Genomic DNA, 22,479 nt, shown 5'->3' with positions numbered 1-22,479 from the left:
TACTCCTCATGGTATTGTATGAAAAGTATTGTCTCCTTTTCATCTATGAGAGCTAGTGACACACTTGTTGATTTTATCCAAGTTGGAGTCATTCTCATAGGTGATACAGAGGTCCATGTTTTCATACTTGTGGGTGAATAGTTGAGTGTTCTTCAAAAAATGACAAATCATCTTTCTATTTTTTATTACTAACACAAATTACTAACATTTTATTGCATTGACTTTACTCTAATATCATTTATATTATGTTTTTTTACTTCTTGCTTTTTACTTTATACTTTTATTTTAGCATCTCATACCATATTGTTTGTATTTATGTTATTTGCTCTTTGTCCACTTGGACCTTTGTTTATGTTTATGCTCTTTTTCTTTTGTCCATTTGGACTTCTTTTTCTTAAAAAGACACTAATAAAGGAATAAGCTTCTAAAAATTGGTTCTCTTGATTTATAGACTTGAGGTTACTATCCTTGACATTATTGTGGAGATATGGACTTAGAACTAGGACCTTGACCCTTGCTTTGGGAGTTTGTTGTTTAAGACCTTGAGATTCATCTAATACCTTTGAATTTGGGTTTCTTTTGAAGACTTGGCTTGACTGTTTTGATTTCATCTGACACATAGATTATTCTTTACTTATTTGACTTGCTTGAGGCTTAAATCCAAATAAGGGAAGTCTTGCTTGACTTATGTGATAAAGATTGCTATATTTTGGTTAGATCTTTCCTCCCTAGCTTTTACTTATTGCTCTAGAATAGTCTCTTCTTCTCCTACCTTTCTTTAATTTTCAAAAAATTTCCCTCTCTTTTCAAAAACCTTCTTGTTTTCAAACTTAAACCATTTTCTCAATAAACCTTGACTTTTGTCGAGTGATTTTCAAAACTTTTTTCTTAATAAATGCTAACATATCTTAAGCATATTCAAACAAATTTCCAAAGACTAAAAAATGCATAACCCATTCAAACTGTTTTGTGCCCCTTTGTGCACTTTTTTCTTTTGAAACTTTTTTCTCAAAGTTTAGACATGAGTCATTTCCATAGTTAAGATGGAATTCTCATATCCCCAAAGTATTGATGATAATTCTTTTACATCCAAGAGAGTTAGTGGCATACTTGTTGATCTTTATCTAAGTTGGAGCCCTTCTCTATGATGATGTAAAGTTCTCATACTTGCGGGTGACTAGTTGAGTATTCTCCTTAAAATGACAAAATGTCTTTTCATTAAAAATGAATCAAAATAAACATCTTTGTCATTTTTACCACGAACTATGAGGTTTTGATTCTCCATTGCACTTTGTTGGTACATAGGCATGAGACTCAAGAAGTCTTGGCAAACACAAAAAGTTATAAAAACAGTTCTTTTCTCATCTCCCAAATCTTTTGCAAATAACACATTTTTTAAAGTCAAAATGTACAAATTTTCAAAGAGGTTCCTATAGAGTAGTATAGATGTTTAGGGTGCTAATACCTTCCTTTTGCATAACCAACCCCCAAACCATTGTCTCTTTTTATTAGTTTTATTTTAAAACTTCTTTGAGTTTTGTTCGTACCTTTTCCCCTTCCTTTGGAAATAATAAAAGCGCAGTGATGACTCTTGCTTTATGAGTTAAGTTAATCAATATCTTAATCTCAAAATTTTTACTGCTACACAATTCCATCCCTCAAGTGGAGAAATTGATCAGTCTTGGTCGCTCTCGTCAAAACATTTATCAGTTACTTCTGGATGCTACAATGTATAACTTCTAACACTCCATTTTGAACTCGACTTCTCAAAAATGATATTTAGTCTCAATATGATTTATTCTTCCGTGCAACACTGGGTTATTGGCAAGATTGATTGTAGACTTGTTATCATCAACTTCAGAGGCTTGTTTACCTTGATCTTCAGATCCTGCAGTAAATTCAGAAGCCAAATTGCTTGACATGCAGCCACAACACCTGCAATATATTCTGCTTCACAGGTTGACAAAACAACAACTAGTTGCTTTTTAGAACACCAATAAACATGACATCCTAGATACTTAAAAAAATCCAGAAGTACTTCTTTTGTCAACTCTGTCTCCACACGAATCAGAGTCTGAGTAACACATCAACTATGAATTAACTTTTTCTCCAGAAGGGGGAACAAAACTCCATACTTCAGAGTTCCCTTTATATACCACAAAATCATAACATCAACTTGGTAATGATACCACTTCGATTTACTCATGAACCTACTAACCATTCCAACTACATAACAAATGTCAGATATGGTATTACACAAATACCTTAGAGATCCAACCAACTTCTTGAAAGTTATGGCATCTACATCATCACCTTTAGAATCAGAACCCAATTTGTGTTTTGTTTTTGACAGTGTGACAACAACCTTACAATTCAGAAGCTCAAGTTCTTCTTTCATGGACTTCAGCCACACTTTCTTTTTGAGAGCTTCTTCAATACTCCCCAGTTCATAATCTACTAACATGGCACACTGATCGACTTCTACCTTAGAGTATACTTCAATATCTTGTAACATGTCAATCTCTGCAAATCTTATTGGTATTTGTCTAATTCTTTGTGGCCTCTGAACTAGTTCAAATTCTCCTCTTGATTTTGGAACAATATCAAATGCTTGACCACCCTCAAAAGTTGGACCACTTTCAGAGGCTCCACCTTCAGAAGCTCTTCCTTCAGAAACTCCACCTATAAAATCTCTATCTCCAAATATTGGATTACTTCCAGATTTTGGATCATCATCATAATCTAGACCAAAATCAGGTTTACCTTCAAAATCAGACCCGCCTTTAGAGTTTTATTCATCTTCAAAATCACCTTCAGACTCTGACTCATCTTCAACTTCAGAGTCATCTTCTATCTTCTGACTCTGACTCATCTTCAGAACTCTGTGATTCTAACTTTTCTTCAAAACCTTCAGATTCTGACTCATCTTTTGACTCTTACTCATATTCAGAATCAGACTCGACTTCAGATTCAAAGTCATCTTATAACTCTGACTCATATTTGAAGTCTCATTCGGAATAAAAAATTGTCAATTGCACAAGTTCATAATCATCAGATTCATAAGCCACCAATAACACTGATTCATCATCATAATCTCCTATGGCTATATTTTCTTCTTTTGACTTCTTTTCCTTGTTTGACCAACAATCCTTAGCAAAGTTGCCAAACCTATTACAACAGTAGCATTGAACCATTCTCTTGTCAAGTTTCTCCCTTTCCTTATGATGTTTCTTCTCATCAGAATTGGAGGCTTCTGACTCATGAGACCTACCATGTCTTTTCTTGGCCTCTGACTAAGACTAGTTATGGTCTTTCTTAACAAATGAAGCTTTCAGAGTCTACTATACCTCTCTCTCAGAGGTTCTTTTAGTTAGACGCAACTCTTGTGCCTCTAGACTGCTCTGCAACTCTTCTATTCTCATGGTGCTCAGATCCTTAAAATGTTCAATTGCTACCATAATGTAATCAAACTGAGGAGTAAGAGATCTAAACACATTCTCAATGATACTTTCTTTAGAGAGAGTTTTTCCACACGACTTCATCTCATTTGTGATAAAAAACACTCTGGAGATGTAGTCAGGTATCTTCTCATTGTTCTTCATGTTGAGATTCTCATACTGCTTACGTAAAGACTAAAGCTTTACCTTCTTCACTGATGCATCACCTTCGTAGTACCGTACAGTGTGTCCCATGCAACCTTCGCCGTCATCAAATCAACGATTTTCTCAAACACGTTCACATCCATCCACTAATGGGTGTAGAACAACGCTTTCTGATCCTTCTTCCTTAGATCTTGCTGAGCATTTCTTTGCGCATCCGTTGCATTTTTTGGAAGTGCAACCTGAACGTAACTATTGTTGACGAGATCAAGAACATCTTGAGCGTCAAACAACACACACATTTGAATCATCCATCGATTCCAGTTCTTGCCATCGAACACTAGAAACTTGATACTCATATTATCGTTTCCGTTCATCTTCAACCTTGTGCAATACACCCAGATCTCACCAAACGCTAGTGTTTCCCAATCCCGCGGAATCAAGAAATGTGATTCTATTTAAATTTCGATCAAAAGTTCGACACAGACTCAAGAAACGAAATCAATCACACAACGCCTCACCGTTCACTCGTGTTTCCTTGTGGATTCAAACCAAACTTTGATACCAATTCTTGGTGCACAAGATGAAGAAGATGAAGATGGAAGAAAAGAGAGAAGGGAAAATAACAAACTTCCAATACTCTACTAAAACGGTTACAACAAAATGATTGCACACACACTGCACTACAATACTCAATATATACCACTGTTGACAACTACAATACTATATATATATATATATATATATATATATATATATATATATATATATATATATATATATATATATATAATGTCACGTCGAAAAAATATATTAAATACTGAATTACACTTCACATTCTTAGCACTTTATTTTTCAAAATTCTTACCTCATCCTTGCTTTTCCTAAGCATACATTTGAGTTCAATTTCGTAAACCTAGAAAGGGACGTCAACACAAAACTAACGTTTGGAACGGAAGGGATTTGGAGAGGAAAAAAATATAGAGTAAATGAAGTGATTGAGTTGTACAAAACTAACGTTTGGAACGGAAGAGATTTGGAGAGGAAAAGAATATAGAGTAAATGAAGTGATTGAGTTGTGTTTCCGTGTTTGGGTGTAAAACGTAATTAGAGGAACTGGAAAAAAGTGGGACCCGCGCAAAACCCCCCGAGATGTAAATTCGTACAGCAAATCTACATTTCTCTCACCTTCGTTCCTCACTCACGCTTCACTCTCAGCAAAACCACCGCATCTACACGTGGACCCCAGATCGTAACCACCATTCGCCGTCGTTGCGATTTCCTCAGTTCTCATTCTAAAAATCGCAACTCCGGCGAGTCAGTTAGCCAAGCTGGTCGTCGTTAGAGGTAGAATCTCTTCGCTATGTTATCAAATTACACTTTCTGTAGATATGATTTACAAATTTTCATTTGTTCATCAATTTTGCTATCCTTGAACGAAGTTGAGTCAAAGTAGTTTTCAGTTTAAAATGATTTGAGAATTTTCATCAATCACTGACTCTGCACGGATCTCAATTTTTGTCATTTGTTTGAGTTTGGTGTATTGGTTTCTGAACCTGCTTGTAATGAATGAATCTATTTTCTGTGTTCCTTTTGAAGTAGTAATTAGTGCAATTGAATGGTAGAAAAAAGATATGGTTTAATAGATCTGTGATATATTTATTGAATTGGAGGAAAGCTATTATTGATGGAAATATGAAATGTCTCAGTTTTCTTATTTATTGTTGTCTAATCAAGTTGAATGTAGTTTGTGTTCCATACAATAAAGGATCTTAGCAATAGCATGTCTTGATTTTAGCTAGTGTTTCCTTTAGATTCCCATTGTATGATTCAACTTGAGATTTCTATTGCATTTTTCAAATTCCCTTGTCTCACATCCGTTTGCACTATAGCTTTTGGATTATGAAGAAACTGTATATTTTGGAAGGAGGAGGTTTGGAAATTAGTATATGCAGTGAATTATTAGTTAGTTTTACATTGAAGTTTAATCTAATGCACTACTAGTTTTACAAGGAGGAGGGTCTTCTACTGCGTGCTGTATATATACCAAGTGTCAAGTTGTGTTAACTGGCATTGAGCCCTAGAAATCCCAAAACAACTGGGATGAAATAGGCCCAATACGACGTCGCTTTATTATAAAGGCTGTGCTGTCCCACATCAGTAGCAGGTGTCAGAGGAACACTCAAAGCCACCGAGACTGAAAATAGAAGAAGTAATTGGGCATGATACCCACACATTTTCTCTCTCTTTCCATTTGAAACTTCAAGCAACAAAAGCCTAGTCTCTGAGGCTCTTGTGTCCAATCCAATTCTCCATACATGGACAACGCCTTTGCTAAATCTATTCCCGAGGTAAATTCCCATTGCTTATCTAACTTTTCGTTGGTGCTCAATCCATCAGTCTTATTGTAACTTCAAAAAGGAATCTAGATGCAAACATTTGTTAATTTTAATATTAAAATATGGATCACTACATGCTTGGAATGTGAAATTAGATGTTTTATGTTGTGTGTCCTGTGATGTGGTATCTCTACCTTGCACAATTCTTAGTGCTCTCAGATGTTAGTTTTTATGAACACACAATGTGATAATGTTGGTAGACTACTCTCAGCGACCTTCCTCTTGGAAATTGATTGAAAATTCTGCATCAGTTTGTTTCTCTAGTCTCTGCAACTATGATTTGGCTTGTACTGAGATTATTAAAGCCAGTTTATTATAGAGTGAATCACCATTTTGGTCCTCAAAAACTGGGGTCAGACAATTTGGCCCCCCAAATTGATGAAATGGCAAATTAGTCCCTAAAATTGAAGGTTGTCAATCAATTAGTTCTTCTGTCAAACTTGATTGTAAAATATAGATTAATGGAAGCTCTAAACAAAATTTTGTAAACATGCTCCAATTGAGCATGCCCTAAACAATACGCCAACTCGGTATCTTTGATATGCCAGAGAGACTAAATTGATTGACAATTTTCAACGTTAGGCACTTACTGCTATTTCATAAATTTGAAAGACTGAATTGCTTGTCCCCAAAAACCAAAGGACCAAAATGGTGATTCTCTTATTTTATATTTAGAACATGCCTATGGATAGCAATTATTATTATTATTATTATTATTATTATTATTATTATTATTATTATAATAATAATTATTATTATTATCATTATTATTATTATTATTATCATCAAAATTGTTCTTATTATCATTATTGTTATAATTATATTATTATTATTATTATTATTATTATTATTATTATTTTTCTTCTTGTTGGCTAGGTCCTTGACTTCTTTCGAGTGGACCCAACAAAGGGTTTATCCGACACTCAGGTACTTTCAATTTTCTTTTCTTTTCCTTTTTTTTCCGGGTTAAGTTAGATTTAGAAGTACTTTGATTTTCCTTATCTTCTATGCTCGATAATAATGTTAGTGGTTCCAAATAATTAATATTTCTCTCTTTTTTTATTTCCAGGTTGTACAACATGGCAGACTTTATGGTACAAACGGTATGCCTTCTCTAGTACCATGCACTTATTAATTTTTTTCCTTCAGTTATTTTTGGTTTATAGACAAGAGATATCAAAGAACATAGTTTTATATTCAAATGAATTTGTAGTGTATGATGTAACAAGCTAGTTTATGTTGATAGCGCACAAGATGGCAAAAACAGACTACTGAACCTAGTATGAAGGGGTGCGCTGGGATATGATAGTTTAAAGTTTGAAAGCATTTAAAATACAAGGGAATGAAATTGTTTTAATTAAAACTTCCTTCATTTTCAAAATCTTTTGTTGTTATAAAGTAATTGAATTCCCTTCATTTATAAAATCCTTTGTTCACAAAAAAATATTAAAACTCCTCTAAGAAATCTCAAAAACAAGACTTTATGTATTGGATACGTAACTTAACAAAAAAATATTTGTTACAAACTCGAATCATATGATCTTAAACGTTTCAATCATAAAGAGCAAAACAAACACTCTTTTTATTAGCAGTTTACACAGAAACAAGCATGAACATTTCATCATACATGACATTTCAAACTCATCTAAACACTACTAGAGAAGAAAGGGAACTGAAAGATGTGAAAATGAGAGAAGAAGTGCTAAATTGTTAACAGGAGACAATGGATGAAGAAATTGATGCAAACCCTTTGAATGTGCTGGCTCAAAGCCAGCATGACTAAACCAAGCTACCAAGAATGGGTTTTGAGATGTTTGAGAGAGCTAAGTTAGCTAAGTTAGAACACAGTAGGTTTTCACGAAGTAATGTTACCAAAGAGAAGTGAAAAGTTAAAATTTCCTATTAAAGGCAAAGTAAATTCTGAAAGAATAATAATTCAAATAAATCACTGTAATTTAAAGTAAAGTATTTTGAATCCCTAAAATATTGCATTTCACAGTGTAAGGAAGTCTGTCTTAATTATGCATATGTAATGTTCCAACTAGTTCTATTCAAGCATTCAATTTGATGCTATTTTATTGATCTCTTAACACTCCTTTTCTCTTCTCTTGTTTCATGCTATCCGCTTGCTACACAGTGCTGCATGAAGATCAAAGTAAGTATATGGTGTTTGTACTTGCTTTTTATAAAAAATAATTATGTGATGTAGGGTAACTCAATGGTCTTAGCTGTTATGTATATGCACATCATAGTTTGCATTTGATCTCAATTGACAATATTTCACCAATACGCTTCAATCTATGTTGTCAATAGCACACATAGTGGAATAGCGTCGCGATGGTAGGGTTCGCCGCGACGCTATTGGTCTGCGAGCTGCTGTCAAGAATTGCGGTTGTAGCAGCCGCTATTGCGTCTACTATTAGAACTTTGGGGATAAATTCCTCAAGTTCTCATTTTAAGCTGTTGTCTTTTTGCCGCTATTCCGTTCTGTTATTCTTCCTACTTTTAGTTCAGCTCTTTTTTCTTCTTCTTCTCTGATTAGTTTTTTTTTACTTTACGCTTTAGGTTTTTTAACTATTAAGTATGATGATCTCTATAATTTTCTGTATTAGTCTATTTTTGAGTATTTGTGTTTACTTTGTACACTGGTTTTTAGTCTTTGCAATAGTGGCTTCCCTGCTATCCGCTATACCGCTATAGCATTTTAGAGGGTCTGTGCTACACAACACTATCCTAGATTAAAAGCATAGACTTCAATATGCATACGATAGATGGAAATATTAGTGTTTGGTAAACGGGTAGTTGTTTTCTGGCAGGCTGTGCAAGCTATAGAAAAACAAATTAATTTTAATTTAGTGTTTTATGGATGTAAGCAAATTTGAGGATCATCCTAAAAACCTATTATGAGTCTATGACTGTACTACCACTGTAACAAACGTCATCTCATATATTGAGATGATAATAGTTATTGCTCCTGTACATTTTGTTGCATTTGCCGTACTGTAACTTTTGTACAATGTATAATGCTCAATTGATTCTTGTTGTAATTAATTAGTTCCTGTAAATTTTGAAATGCAGGAGCTCCGTTTTGGAAATTGGTTTTGAAGCAGTTTGATGATTTGCTCGTGAAGATACTAATTGCAGCTGCTCTTATATCATTTATTCTGGCATTAATTAATGGTGAAACAGGATTGATGGCGTTTCTGGAACCTTCTGTAAGATTGATGTGCACTGATGTGCTGTGTTTAGTGTTTTTGTGGATGGTTCTAGTAATAATTTTCTGCAATGGGTTCACTCCTTAATAATATTTTTACGCAAAGATGTGAAAGCTGTATCTTTTCAATAGCAGCTGTGGAAAATGAGTTGATTGAGTTCTGTTGCATTTGTAGAGTTCATATGTACCATGCCTCATGTCTGTGTCGTTATCATATTGGGAAGATTATCTTGGATTAGTGGATTAGTTTCATCTTTGTACAGCTTTTCTGAATCGAAATTCATTGCATGTGCAGGTTATTCTGATGATATTGGCTGCAAATGCAGCTGTGGGAGTGATCACAGAAACAAATGCCGAAAAAGCTCTTGAGGTAAATTTGAAAAGAGAATTGGCTATCCAAACAATTTTGCCTATAACAATTTTGTATATAAAAGTTTCACTGGTTTTACACAAGTTATCCCAAATTTAAGGTTTTGGTATGCTGTTATAGGCCAGGGAAGATAAACTTAGATAGTAGTCCTCTATCAGTTGTTAAGTGTGAGTACTGTATCATTTAAACTTATTCGTAACATTCTTTTCATGAAGATGATGGATAGTTTGATCCAATCTTGAGGTGTAGGGTTAGACTTGACAAGGCCTTGATGTATAAGCATTGTAGACTGTAAGTAAAGATATAACCCTAAAAACTGTCTATACTAATGTAACAATTAATTTTATGTAGATTACTTCAATTTTTTTATCCAGAAAATAATTACTTTAACGTTTTAATACAAGTAAAATAAAATAAATTAACATTGTAGACTGTAAGTAAAGGTAAATAATTAAAGAAAATGCAAGTCAGGGTGACTAGCCTAAATAAAATCGTGTTTTTTCAAATCAACCAACTATACACTTATAGCATGAAATTTAAAATAATATTTAAAATTTAATTATACATTAATGCACAGCTAATAAAAGAACTATTACACACATATGCCATTGACTATTGTGAGAATTCAATACTCTTGCAAGAGCTTGTTAAAATTTTCATTGATATCGAAGTTCTGCTCCCTCCTTTTATTAAAGAAAATGTCATTTACTATTGTAGCTCAGTTTTTGTTATAATTTTATAATCATTCTACGCCGACCTGATTATTTTTAGAATTAATTGTATACATTGGTCATGATTTTTTTCCTTCTATTTAGGATATTATTCCCCCAAAAGTAAATAGAACACACCAAATTTATATAATTATAGTATATTCATAAAATGCTTTATGTATAAATGTTAATTTTTTAATTTTTAATTTTTTAATCTAATCTTACCAAACATAATTAAATATTGGATACTGGATAGTATTATCTTATACCTTACAGGATATTATACAATATAACATAAAAACTATGTAGTATTATAATTTTATCAAACCTTATTCTATTATGATGTTATCCTTCATTGCATAACAATAGCTCATTATTGCATTTAATTTGTTAGTTAAATTGTGTGCATGTCTAATCAAAACATGTTACAAGAAAGTTAGTTTTATTGTGGAATTCCCTTACTTCTTATTGTTTCAAGTTGAGCATACTTTCATTTATTCCCATTTTTTCCCACTGTCTAGGAACTACGTGCTTATCAAGCTGATGTGGCAACTGTCTTGCGAAGTGGTAACAAAAACTTCTATACCTGGGTGATTCTGCGTATCATGATTAGTGCAATAATTTGATGCATTTTATTGATTTTGATATGTTTGATTATCATTTTTTTTGCCTTTTTAATAACTAACCTGTAATGCTACTGTACTGTTCGCTTCACCACATTTTTTTTTTCTGTCTTTGCTAATAGTGGTAGTTATGGTAAAAAAGATCTGATCTTGATGGTAGGCTTTTGACTCAAAAGAACTTGGTAGTAATTTAGTTTTCTGCTTTCACATTGTTTAGTATTTTCTCTGGTTTTGTAAGGTTGAGTTAGCCCCCAACCACAAATTTAAGATGATATCAGAGCTTGTCCGAGATCCGATGGGCTACTTGCTATCAGGTTTCTGCTATCGGGCCACCCATCATTTATATCCACGCACCAATCCCAATAATGCTGGACGATCCCAATAATGCTGGGCGTGAGGGTGTGTATTAAAGAGTTCTACATCAGATAGGATATGATCTAAAAATATGTTTATAAGTGAGGGCAATACTTACCTTAAAAGCTGGTTTAGGGGAATGAATTTTAATCAAAGAGGGCGTGTTTGCTCTGTACAATTGAGCCATTATAATCACATAACCTTTATTTAAATAAGGGATTGAATAGTTTTTAAGGTGATTTATTGTGTTGCCTCTTTTATGGATAGTTTCTATTAAGACAAAATTTAGGTGTTGTTCTACTGTAGGCATTGTTTGTTCTATTCATCAATTTTAACATGACACATTAAAATTTTCAATTTAATTTAAATGTAAAATGATTCTCTTTATACACCGACCCCATTCAGTGGTATAAGACTTGGTTGTTGTTGTTGATTCTCTTTATAATATTAGACACACCATCAATCCGTTGAATTGTGGTTGGAGGATAATAAAAATAGCACAGGAATTGCATCTAAGTTTTGTCCTATCTATCAAAAGATTATATTAGATCCATTTCTTGTCTCAATATTCTTGAAAAATGAGTTATATAGCCATATTTGGCTTGTTTCTGCAATCTATGGCTAATGTCTATGTGTCCATTGTTGACAATTGACAAATCTTCAGTATGTTAGTTAATCTATTTGTTGTGGTGTCTCTACATATTTCCAGTGTTATCCATATTCAGGGCTTGTGAAATAAGTTAGCCTTGCCCTACTACTGGAAGTGTTGCAACTTGCAATAGTAAGCCATATTTCTAGTGGAAAAGGACTTTGGTTGTTGTTGTTCTTCTCCATATTTGGCTTAGCTTCCCAATCCATTACGCAAAAGTTAAAATAGAAGGGAAACAAAGATACAGAAAAAAAATTTGTGAAAAGTTTTTATGTTCCCTTGGGATAATTGTGGGATATACAAGGATAGTGTGAGTGTGTTCAACCCCCTTAATTATTAGAATTCATGCTTTCAAATTGTTGTGTTTTCTTCCATCAGGCATGATGAGATTATGGATATTTTTAAATAATTTAAAGTATGGGAGTCTATTTCTTGCAGGTTGTTTTTCCATACTTCCTGCAACTGAACTTGTTCCTGGAGATATTGTGGAAGTTTCCGGTGAGTGGGTTATGCAGTGCCTAAAAACTGGTTTATTTGAGTATTTGAACCTGGAATGCTGAAAGTTGATTTTTTTTTACTATGAATTAAATAGTGGGGTGCAAAATTCCTGCTGATATGAAGATGATTGAATTGCTAAGTAATGAAGTACGCGTTGATCAAGCTATTCTTACAGGTATGCCTGGTGTAAAATATCTTACACTTTGAACGGCAGGGACGGATACAAGGGTAGGCAAGCTGTGGCCCTTGTCCCCTCATCTTTAAGAAACTTGTATTTTAATATTATAAATAAATAGACACACTCATGTAAATGTATTACTTAACTATTAAATTTTCAGTACAAAATATTTAACATTTCCTAAAAAATATTCTGTGCATATATTTTCACATCCTTCCGTCTCGTTTTAGGCGTCTCCTTTAAGTTTTGCACATTTTTTAAAATAATGATTAGTTGTGTTGATTTCAGTAATAAAATTAAGTTTCATTTACTAAAGTTCCTTTATTAGTAGTTGTTAGTGGGGTAGTTAGGTGCGTTGAAATACAATAAATAAAGGTATATTATTGGAAAAAAGCAATAAATGTTGCTTTGATACTCTAAAGGGACAAATAACTTATGACATGTCTGGTTAAGCTAGTTCAGTTGGTAGTTGGTAGCTGTGTAAGGATACTAAATGCAGGGGCGCGGGTTCGAACCCGCGAATTTTGTTCACCTTTAAAAGGTGAATTCCAGCCATTAGACTACTTGACAAAAATAAAATAAAATAATTTAAGACATAAAAATGTTGTAAAAGGGACATTTAAAATTAAACGAGTGCAAATTACATACTATATGTATTGATACATGTGTATGCTGGTTGAATTGGCTAGCTGGTTTTATCAGGGAGGGATCTGTAGCTTGGCTCTTATGAGGCTTTTTTGGCCTCACATTTTAAATTAGTTTACTTTTTTATAAATCTTTATTGGCTTAAATGGCTAGATTTTTTTACTATAAAATGATCTTTAGATGGACTGACCTATTTAATTGAATAATATAAATCAATAATAATAATAATAATAATGATAATAATAATAATAATAATAATAATAATTGTTATTCTCTTATATAACTTTTTTTGGCATATTGAATAGTCTATCTGTCTAGAATAGAGGCTTGTTGACCTAATTATTATACTTATTATTATCATGATTATTATTTATTATTACTGTTGTTGATTTGCAAAGTAGGCCTCAAAATACACACTTTTAGCATGGGTCAAACATTCAAATAATCTTGTTAGATAAATATACCAGGTTGTACTCTATCTTAAAGAAATAAGCCAGGGTCATTTAAGTCGTAGTTTTGTCTGACTTGATCTATTTTCATACCTACAGGTGTATGAAAATATCAATTTTTATTACACACTCATACACCAGCACCCTCTTGCATATATTAATTTCAGTTTCTTTTTCTTCTTTATATTTTTGCTTTAAAATAACTGTACAATTCAAAGGCCACTTGCTTCTTAACTATATCTATCTTTAAGAGGCATCATATTGGTTTTATGGGTCGTCAACTCATTTCCTAATTGTAGGTGAGAGCAGCTCGGTCGAAAAAGAGCTTAAAACTACAACAGCAGCAAATGCAGTATACCAGGACAAAACAAATATTCTTTTCTCGGTACGATTGGTCCATCCTGATTATTCCATCCTTTATTCAACCTTGTGATTGATATGCTTAAGAGATGTTTTTATGACTTGTGGTTTGGCTATTATCAGACTAATTATTAATCAGTTATGATATAGATGATGTTGAAGTATGGGTTTTAGATAGAATAGGGAGAAGAATGAGAATAAATATGATTATGGTACAATGTGATTGATAATGATTTGATAATAACTTGATAGTAACTTAACACAGGGATACAAGACTCCTAATCCCTATATAATATATAGGGATACAAGACTCCTAATTCCTATGTAATATATAGGGATACAAGACTCCTAATCCTAAACAAATAGGAAAATAAGAAAACAAATCATAATAATATCTAAGCAGGATGAATAATAATCTTAAGAGATGATCTAAGATACTCTAAGATTATAACTAATCCTAGGAAATAAACTAAGATACTCTAAGATTAGAAACTAATCCAAAATATAAGCTAAGATACTCTAACATAACATAAAGATCTTTTATAAGACATTTTATTACAGTCTAACTGATGGTTCCTCGTTCTTGTAGATAATCTGGTATGCTGTGGTGTTATTTACCTATGAATTTTCCTAATATAGATTAGAAAACATCATATGGCAAATATATATAAATCTAGAATAACAATAGATATATTAAAAAATTCAAAATAGTGCTCATCATGCTATATGCTCGTTCGATGTAGCATTTTTGGGGTTGTTCCCTCCTCTCCTTTCTGGAACTGATAGCAATGTTCAAAACTAGTCAAGAATAAAGTGCACTGTTACCTGTAAACTGGGAATCCTTTTGCCAATTGAATTGACATTATTTCTCCTAAGTTCCGTCTATTTTCTTTTATATAAGAGTTTATTTTGACTGTCAGGGAACAGTTGTGGTTGCTGGTAGGGCAAGAGCTATTGTGGTGGGAGTTGGTCCTAACACTGCCATGGGCAGCATACGTGATTCAATGTTGCGAACAGAGGATGTAAGCATGTTGTTTCCCTCTCATAGAGACTTTTACTTTTGTAATTATATCGATGCTGGCTTGCTACTTGTGATTTTTGTCTACTGACATTCCAAAAATATTTTAGTTTTTGATTTATTTCTTATGTGGCCATTGAGTGTAAAATGACGGTTCAGCATACACACGCACTGAAGAAATTTCTCTTCCGTGCACATTCAAGTAGTAATGTGCTGGTCTTTCACATAAATGGGTGGTTAACTGGTGATTATAATTGAAAAGGCGGCACTGTTTGCTAATTATTGCGATATCGTAATTGAAAATCGTAGTTACAACATCATGAAACGGTGATTAAAATTTTGCAATGTCTAGATAATATACATGATCTTATTTGTATTATTCAATGATACTTGGGTTGTTATACTACATGGAATTTAAGTGTGGATAGATCATAGATATTCTTGTATGATAGAAGTTTTGCTTGAGGAGGCCTAGATCTGGCTTCCATTAGTGTTGTTGGGTGTGAAATTAGTGTTTCTGATTAAATCAGAGGAAGGATTGACAGACTCCTAACGTTAGCGAGTTACTTGGGATTTTACTGGAGTCTAGCTGATGGTGTATAGATATATGGATTGAGTAAAGTGGTTTTTTGGTTGGTAAATTTGATATTTTTAATTGTTGCTGTAGGAACACTCTTAGTCTGTATCTTTGCAGCCTCTTTCATGTATTCATACTGACTCAGCTGATTCTTGGTCAGCTCTGAGCCCATTGTTAGTTTGTTAGGAATTAGTTTCTGTTGGCAGTCTGTTGTAGATAGATAGCAGGTGGTCATGTATAGAGTTTAAGATTTAGTCACAGTAATCAATAATAAATTTCATTTTTCTCTAAACTTTTTATTTACACTTTTCTTACTTTCTTGTGGTTTCTACCACTAATGTAAGTATTGGTATGGTTAGCGAGTGTCATTCCATGGGTAGTCATTTTTAGAGGTTGACATGTATATGGAGTCAAAGGAAACTTTGTTTTACCTTCAGAATGTACTTACAGTGACTGTGGAACTAAAGCTGGGAAACCATGTTTGACTGGTTAGAATGTTCTAACATGCAATATGTGTGCATATTTGTTCTTCCTTCCCTGGCCCACGGAAAGCAACAAGTTACTTTGGATTGTTAGAAACACGTCTTAAGCATTTGCACTTTTGTCTATGATTGGTTGCAGGAGGTGACACCGTTGAAAAAGAAGCTGGATGAGTTTGGCACTTTTTTGGCCAAGGTAATTTATAGTTGTCTGATTTTGTTGTTTTTCAAACCTATGGGTAGCTCTATTGATGATAATTGCACTGTTTTATAATAACTACATCCAATAAGCTATATGATAGGAATAAGAATTCAGAGGCTCAACCTCTTTAGGATTTTTTTTAGAAGTGGGATTAATTAGTGCATTGTATTATACTTCTGTTTTTTTGTTTATTTTCTCTTTCAAATAATATGTTACCAAGGCGGTTAGGGGTTGTTAGCTGCCCTTGGTTTTAGGAGTATGTGTTATCAAATTGCGGCGCCATAGCCGGTATCGCGGATATACATTGCGGTTTTTGTGTTCGCCGCAATGGTAAATATCGACCGCTATAATGGCGCCGCAAAGTGGCTGGTATGGTGGGATTTCGGCTCTACTCCATGCACCGCCATCCGCCATCAACAACACTATCAGTAGCTTAAAGACCTCCCCCCTTATTCCCTTGTATAGGAAGTCTATAATAGACTTCCCTCCCCCTGTTAGAAGGATCTTTAGTTTTTTGTTTAGTTACTGGGAATCACCAGTAGTGGGGAGTATCTTTCCTCAGCTTATCTTTACCTTTTTCAAAATTAATAAGCTCCGGGAACGCATAATTCCCCTCCACCCAGTCCTGTTCCAGTTCTTATCAAGCAAACTGTAACACTATACAATGTGTTTTCAGCCTAGCAAATTTAGTTACCTTATTTTAACCTAAATTTACTTTTTAATATTAATCTCTTTTCAAGATGAGCAAATAATGTTTCTGATTAAAATGAAATTTCCATCTAGGGACCTTGTTTTCCACTTTTCACATTTATTTTTGAATTCTGACGATGGTTCCTATATTTATGTGTTACAGGTTATTGCAGGGATATGCGTGTTGGTTTGGATTGTAAATATTGGTCACTTTCGTGACCCTTCTCATGGTGGTTTTGTGCATGGCGCAATTCATTATTTTAAGGTTTGTTCTGAAATTTAATTTATTTCTAAATTTGTTTTGGGGACTTTATTAGTTAAACTGTTCTCTTACACATATTTCTATTTACCCTTGTATAGTCAGTTATGCAAGTGGCATCATGATGGAGTCTTTTATTGCTTTGCATTTATTATTTACTTAATTTATGTGTAATCCCTCTTTGTTTTGGTTTGCTCTTAGTTATAGTGTGCTTTCCAATAAAATAATATATCATTATTAGAATTTTTATATTAGGTCGTCTGACTCATCCTAACAAAATTTGTTTGTAAGGTGAAAAATGTCACTTTTTGGAAAAGTATTTTCAAACTTATATTTTTTCAATGTGCGACTTAGGTTTTTTCTAATACACCTAGTACCATTGGGCTTGGTGCATGGATAATAGAGTGGGTGACCTGATCAACAGGCTCTGATATCATATTAAGTTTTCTTATTGGGCCTAATTCATCCTTATAAATCATTTTCAGACATTATCTCTTCTCAACGTGAGACTTAAATTTTTCTAAACAATCATATAATATATTTTGTACCTAACATGAAAGTTTGTAACTTGTAATCACATTTCTTCTAGATTGCAGTTGCTCTGGCCGTTGCAGCAATTCCTGAAGGTCTCCCTGCTGTTGTAACGACGTGAGTCTATGACTTTTCTTTGTTGTTTGTTTCATCTTCAAATTTTTTAAACTTTGATATATGTGAGGTATACATAGATATTTTGACATGGCTGTTCATATTGAATCTAAAATTTATTTTATATAGTATTTAGCACCAAGCTGCTTAATATTTGGAGTTAGTATCTTGGTCATTTATTTGCACAAGAGATCACTGATGTGATTTAAATCAATAAGGCAGCATATTTCTTAAGATCCTTTTATAAGTGGTATCCTTGAGGCATCATTAGTTTAGTTTTCTGTGAGATGAAAGGTGAAATTCCTGTTTAATAGACCTTTAATGACTGCAGTCTGGTTAATAACTCTGATCTTGTAAGTTAGCAAAATAAAAAGGAAGAAACATACACCGAATTTCTAAGTCGTTTCTTCGTCATGATGTGTACCAATATGACGTTGAGTTCACCACTCAAATATGTTGTGGTTTATACTATATTGATGATGTTGTTGTAATTCTATTTTTTTTTTCAATAGTTGATTTTTTTGACAACGAAGAGATCCATGAAAAATGGCTTTTCTAACTCATTGTGGTTTACTACAAATACACATATGAACCAAAAAAGCCCATTTAGCTAATCTGAAACTTTGTCAAATCTACTTTGCATCGATCAGAAAAGAAATTCATTTGTACAGTGACTAAGCAATAACCACCAAACTTGTTAACTTGAGAAAAAATATAAAACAACAAAAAGAGAAATATCAATGGAGTAAAGCAGAAGTTCACCAATATGATTGTAAAGAAAACTCTCATAAAAAAGGCCACACGATTTACTCAAAATATTATACTAATAAATGGGCGATAAATATCTAAAATTAGTACTATAAACTTATACTAATGTTTTGAGATGCTATGTTTGAATTAATATGCCTACTATTTATATGCCCGTCTTTTCCTTTTTTCTGTATATGTATTTGCACATGATCGGTACATGACTCACTTAAACAATGTTTTAATCTTAACCACACAAATAAATCTAATGGCTACTATTTATTCTTTTTATTTTCACATGAACATGATTCTCACTTGATATGTTCCCTATATATACATATATTGCATTGATTACTTTTCTTTCATAATAGGTGTTTGGCTCTTGGAACAAAGCGAATGGCTAGGTTGAATGCCATTGTTCGCTCTTTGCCGTCCGTAGAGACCTTGGGTTGCACCACTGTAATTTGCAGTGACAAAACTGGGACTCTAACTACCAATATGATGTCAGTTGCAAAGGTAAATTTTGGTCGACATTTAATAGGATTATGTGATGTGTATAATGGCGAGTCAACCTCTTAAGGTTATTATGGGTAGTTTCAAGTTGTCATAATAGACATAATGCTACCTTTAAGAAGAATCTAACTCCTGCAAGATTACAATAGGACAACCAATATTGTTCTTATTTTCCAGCTACTTAATGCATTCAAATTTATTCATTTACTATTTTATTTTTTTGTAAATTTTTGTATTTCCACAAGTGTCCAATCTGCTAGGGGGAAAGTGGCAACTACTATACTATTAGATGCAGTTTAGTGGTAGTTATTATATATTATTAGGAGCAGATATGTTTTATTAATCATGTGTGTTTATGTTTAGAATAAGCGATAGGGGAGGGTTTATTATCGGGGAATTATTGAGTGGTTAGTGAGAGAAACCCAACTCTCGAACATATGTGAAGGGGAGAGGTCAAAGCTCTTGAAACCTTGGGCATGGAGAAAAATTATCCTAGTGTTATTATGTGTGATTTGTGTATTCTCTGGACTGTAATTCTGTTTGCGTTGATACATATAAAATAGTTGTCTAAATTCTATGTTGTAACGAACCGGTTTCTATCACCGACCTCATTTTGCTTTGTTTACTCATTTGTTGATACTTATTTTTGGAGCTTTTTTGCATGAAACATTAAAATTAATAATAACCTCGTTGCTACAATTTTTTAAACTTCTTCAATTAAAAAATTCAGATACATACATGATACATCTTCCTGGAATTACTAGAGTCGTTCCTTTCTTATAATAAAGACAATCTGCTGCTAGATGTTGAAGGTATTAATAGCATTCAGTCTTTGGGTCCTGTAATATTTCAAATAACTTATACCAACTGCTGTATACGGGGATGCACACAATTAGGTCCAGGTTGAGAATATGATACAAAATTGATACACACATTGCTTTGTGTTTATCTTTCATGTAAATTCAATCTGTGTATGTTTTTGGCACATGATTCAAGGAGACTGATATTTCAAATTTGTGTCCTAGTCTATTGGAAACTTCCAAACTAAACATTTATTCTCTTTTTCGTTATCAAGTATTTCTGTCATACTTGACATGCCTTTTCATAACATTTCTAGCGAATATTTCTCTTCCATTTTTTACTTTATTTTTTTCCTTGAGGCTTACAGATGAATATTTTTCACAATTTCTTTAACCTGCATTTGCCCGTCTCATGTTTCTGCTTGTACAGATATGTATTGTCGAGTCTGCAAAAAGTAGTCCTTTTGTTACGGAATACAGTGTCAGTGGAACAACATATGCACCTGAAGGTATAATCTTTGACAAGGCAGGGGTACAGGTATGTTTCTTTTTTTTCTGTTCTCATACTTACGCATTCATGCAGAAGCAAAACCCACGCCACATTTAAAACTACTCCCTCCGTTTCTTTATAAGTGTCACTTTCTTGAAAAAAAATTGTTTCTTTTTAATTGTCACTTGCAAAATTCAAGATAGTATTAATTACTCTTTTGTCAAAATTACCCCTAGGTAATTATTACAAAAAGAGAAAAAGTAAAATAATATAGTAAATAATTAAGGGTATTATAGGTAAAAGAAGAATTATTGTTTGAAAAGTAACAATAATGATTAGTTTTCTTGGTATGTGTAAAAAATAAAAAAATGACACTTAAAAAGGAACGGAGGGAGTAAGTAATTAACTAATATAAGGAGAGAAGTGTCCCCTATTTCAAAGAAGCGGACCTTAACTTCCTCTTCGGAAATCTGAGTGAGGATATTGATTGCTATGTATGTTGTGTGGCTTAGTGACGGGCATTCACACTGCTTTACTTCGGAAATATTTGTACTAGGACTGCATTAAATTGAGCCCTTTCTCAAATGGATTTTTGCCAAAGCATGAATTTATAATTGATATTGGCACATGTAATATAATTAGTGTATGCATAAGTTTATACAACTTTATTTTTAGTTAAAGCAATGTGACATTTGATTATTTTGCAGCTTGACATTCCAGCTCAATCGCAATGTCTACTTCACATGGCTATGTGTTCTGCTCTTTGCAATGAGTCAACCCTGCAGTATAATCCTGATAAAGGGATGTATGAAAAAATTGGTGAGTCAACTGAAGTGGCACTACGTGTTTTGGTAGAAAAGGTATGCATTTGTACCTTTCCTCGTGTCTCGTTTGTGTGAAGCTCCTTCCATACTCAAGTATACTTCTTGGTCATTTGTATCTTTAGGTCGGTCTCCCTGGTTTTAATTCTATGCCGTCAGCATTGAATATGTTGAGCAAGCATGAGCGGGCTTCTTACTGTAACCATTATTGGGAGGAACAATTTAGAAAGGTGTGGTTCAGCAAGTTTCTTTTCTATTTATTTTCGAACATTCATCTATTTTAGGAAAGTAAGAATATTGAAGAATATCAATAAGGTTTTTGAAATATTCTTCATGCCTTTCTAGTTGATATGAATCTACTATTATACAAGAGAGGTTTCCATAAAATTCAAAGAAATACACAGCACAAATAAATAATAAATTTTACACAATGAATCTGAACATGTATAACTAATCTAGACATAATATGTAAAACAATGTCAGCTAAAATAGATTGAAATAATTTGATCACCGGGAAATATGAAATTTCTTGTAAATGTCGATTGTTTGTTTGGGTTTTCAGTATTTACTCTCACTTTTTGAGCTTGATGTTTTGCAGTTAGATATTTTGGAATTTTCTAGAGATCGGAAAATGATGAGTGTCCTTTGCAGCCGGAACCAGTTACATGTTTTATTTTCAAAAGGTGCTCCAGAAAGTATAATCTCTAAATGTACAACCATTCTATGCAATGGTGATGGTTCTGTCATGCCACTTACTGCTGATATTCGATCAGAGCTGGACTCAATGTTCAACAGGTTAGGTTTTTATCATTTATCGTGTAATCTGCATACATATACACTCTTGTGTTTTGTCTATCTATTACCTTCCTTTTGGGGATCAATTCCAAATAGGAAACAATAAGAAAAAAATTAATTTTTTCTTTTGTTGTTTACCAGCTTTCCTTGCAAGGGAATTATTTCCCATATTTTTCAGAAAACTGTAAGGGGCTATTAGTTATATAACCTAAATCCCTTATTCAGGTAGTCAGTCAAGATCTGAAACAATGCTTCAGAATTTTTTTTTATAATAATATTAGTTTTTGAATATGATGTTATCTATTAATACTATTAATTTTTTTAGAAATCATATATAATTTTATTTTATATATACTTTTTATTTTGATATAATTAGACATCACCTGATTTCACAG

General features: G+C 33.1%; 1 protein-coding gene across 1 annotated transcript in view; it reads left to right on the top strand.

Moving 5' to 3' along the window:
- The first annotated feature begins 4,700 nt into the window (after window positions 1–4,700).
- LOC127088010 (calcium-transporting ATPase 3, endoplasmic reticulum-type) overlaps window positions 4,701–22,479 on the top strand; it is a 39,850-nt gene continuing 22,071 nt past the window's right edge. Inside the window, exons 1-20 of the mRNA XM_051028921.1 lie at window positions 4,701–4,946; window positions 5,604–5,950; window positions 6,875–6,925; window positions 7,068–7,101; window positions 8,136–8,153; window positions 9,077–9,213; window positions 9,508–9,582; window positions 10,814–10,859; window positions 12,357–12,416; window positions 12,511–12,591; window positions 13,988–14,073; window positions 14,969–15,070; window positions 16,265–16,318; window positions 17,178–17,279; window positions 17,863–17,921; window positions 19,037–19,181; window positions 20,409–20,516; window positions 21,176–21,328; window positions 21,415–21,519; window positions 21,888–22,084. Of these exons, the coding sequence (XP_050884878.1) occupies window positions 5,918–5,950; window positions 6,875–6,925; window positions 7,068–7,101; window positions 8,136–8,153; window positions 9,077–9,213; window positions 9,508–9,582; window positions 10,814–10,859; window positions 12,357–12,416; window positions 12,511–12,591; window positions 13,988–14,073; window positions 14,969–15,070; window positions 16,265–16,318; window positions 17,178–17,279; window positions 17,863–17,921; window positions 19,037–19,181; window positions 20,409–20,516; window positions 21,176–21,328; window positions 21,415–21,519; window positions 21,888–22,084 (1,646 nt within the window). The 5' untranslated portion in view covers window positions 4,701–4,946; window positions 5,604–5,917. The remainder of the gene's footprint in view (window positions 4,947–5,603; window positions 5,951–6,874; window positions 6,926–7,067; window positions 7,102–8,135; window positions 8,154–9,076; window positions 9,214–9,507; window positions 9,583–10,813; window positions 10,860–12,356; window positions 12,417–12,510; window positions 12,592–13,987; window positions 14,074–14,968; window positions 15,071–16,264; window positions 16,319–17,177; window positions 17,280–17,862; window positions 17,922–19,036; window positions 19,182–20,408; window positions 20,517–21,175; window positions 21,329–21,414; window positions 21,520–21,887; window positions 22,085–22,479) is intronic.

This window comes from Lathyrus oleraceus, chromosome 5 (genome assembly GCF_024323335.1).
Source record: "Lathyrus oleraceus cultivar Zhongwan6 chromosome 5, CAAS_Psat_ZW6_1.0, whole genome shotgun sequence".
Classification (NCBI taxonomy): Eukaryota; Viridiplantae; Streptophyta; class Magnoliopsida; order Fabales; family Fabaceae; genus Lathyrus; species Lathyrus oleraceus.
The sequence above is the reverse complement of the archived record's forward strand: the minus strand, read 5'-3'. Positions and strand labels throughout refer to the sequence as shown.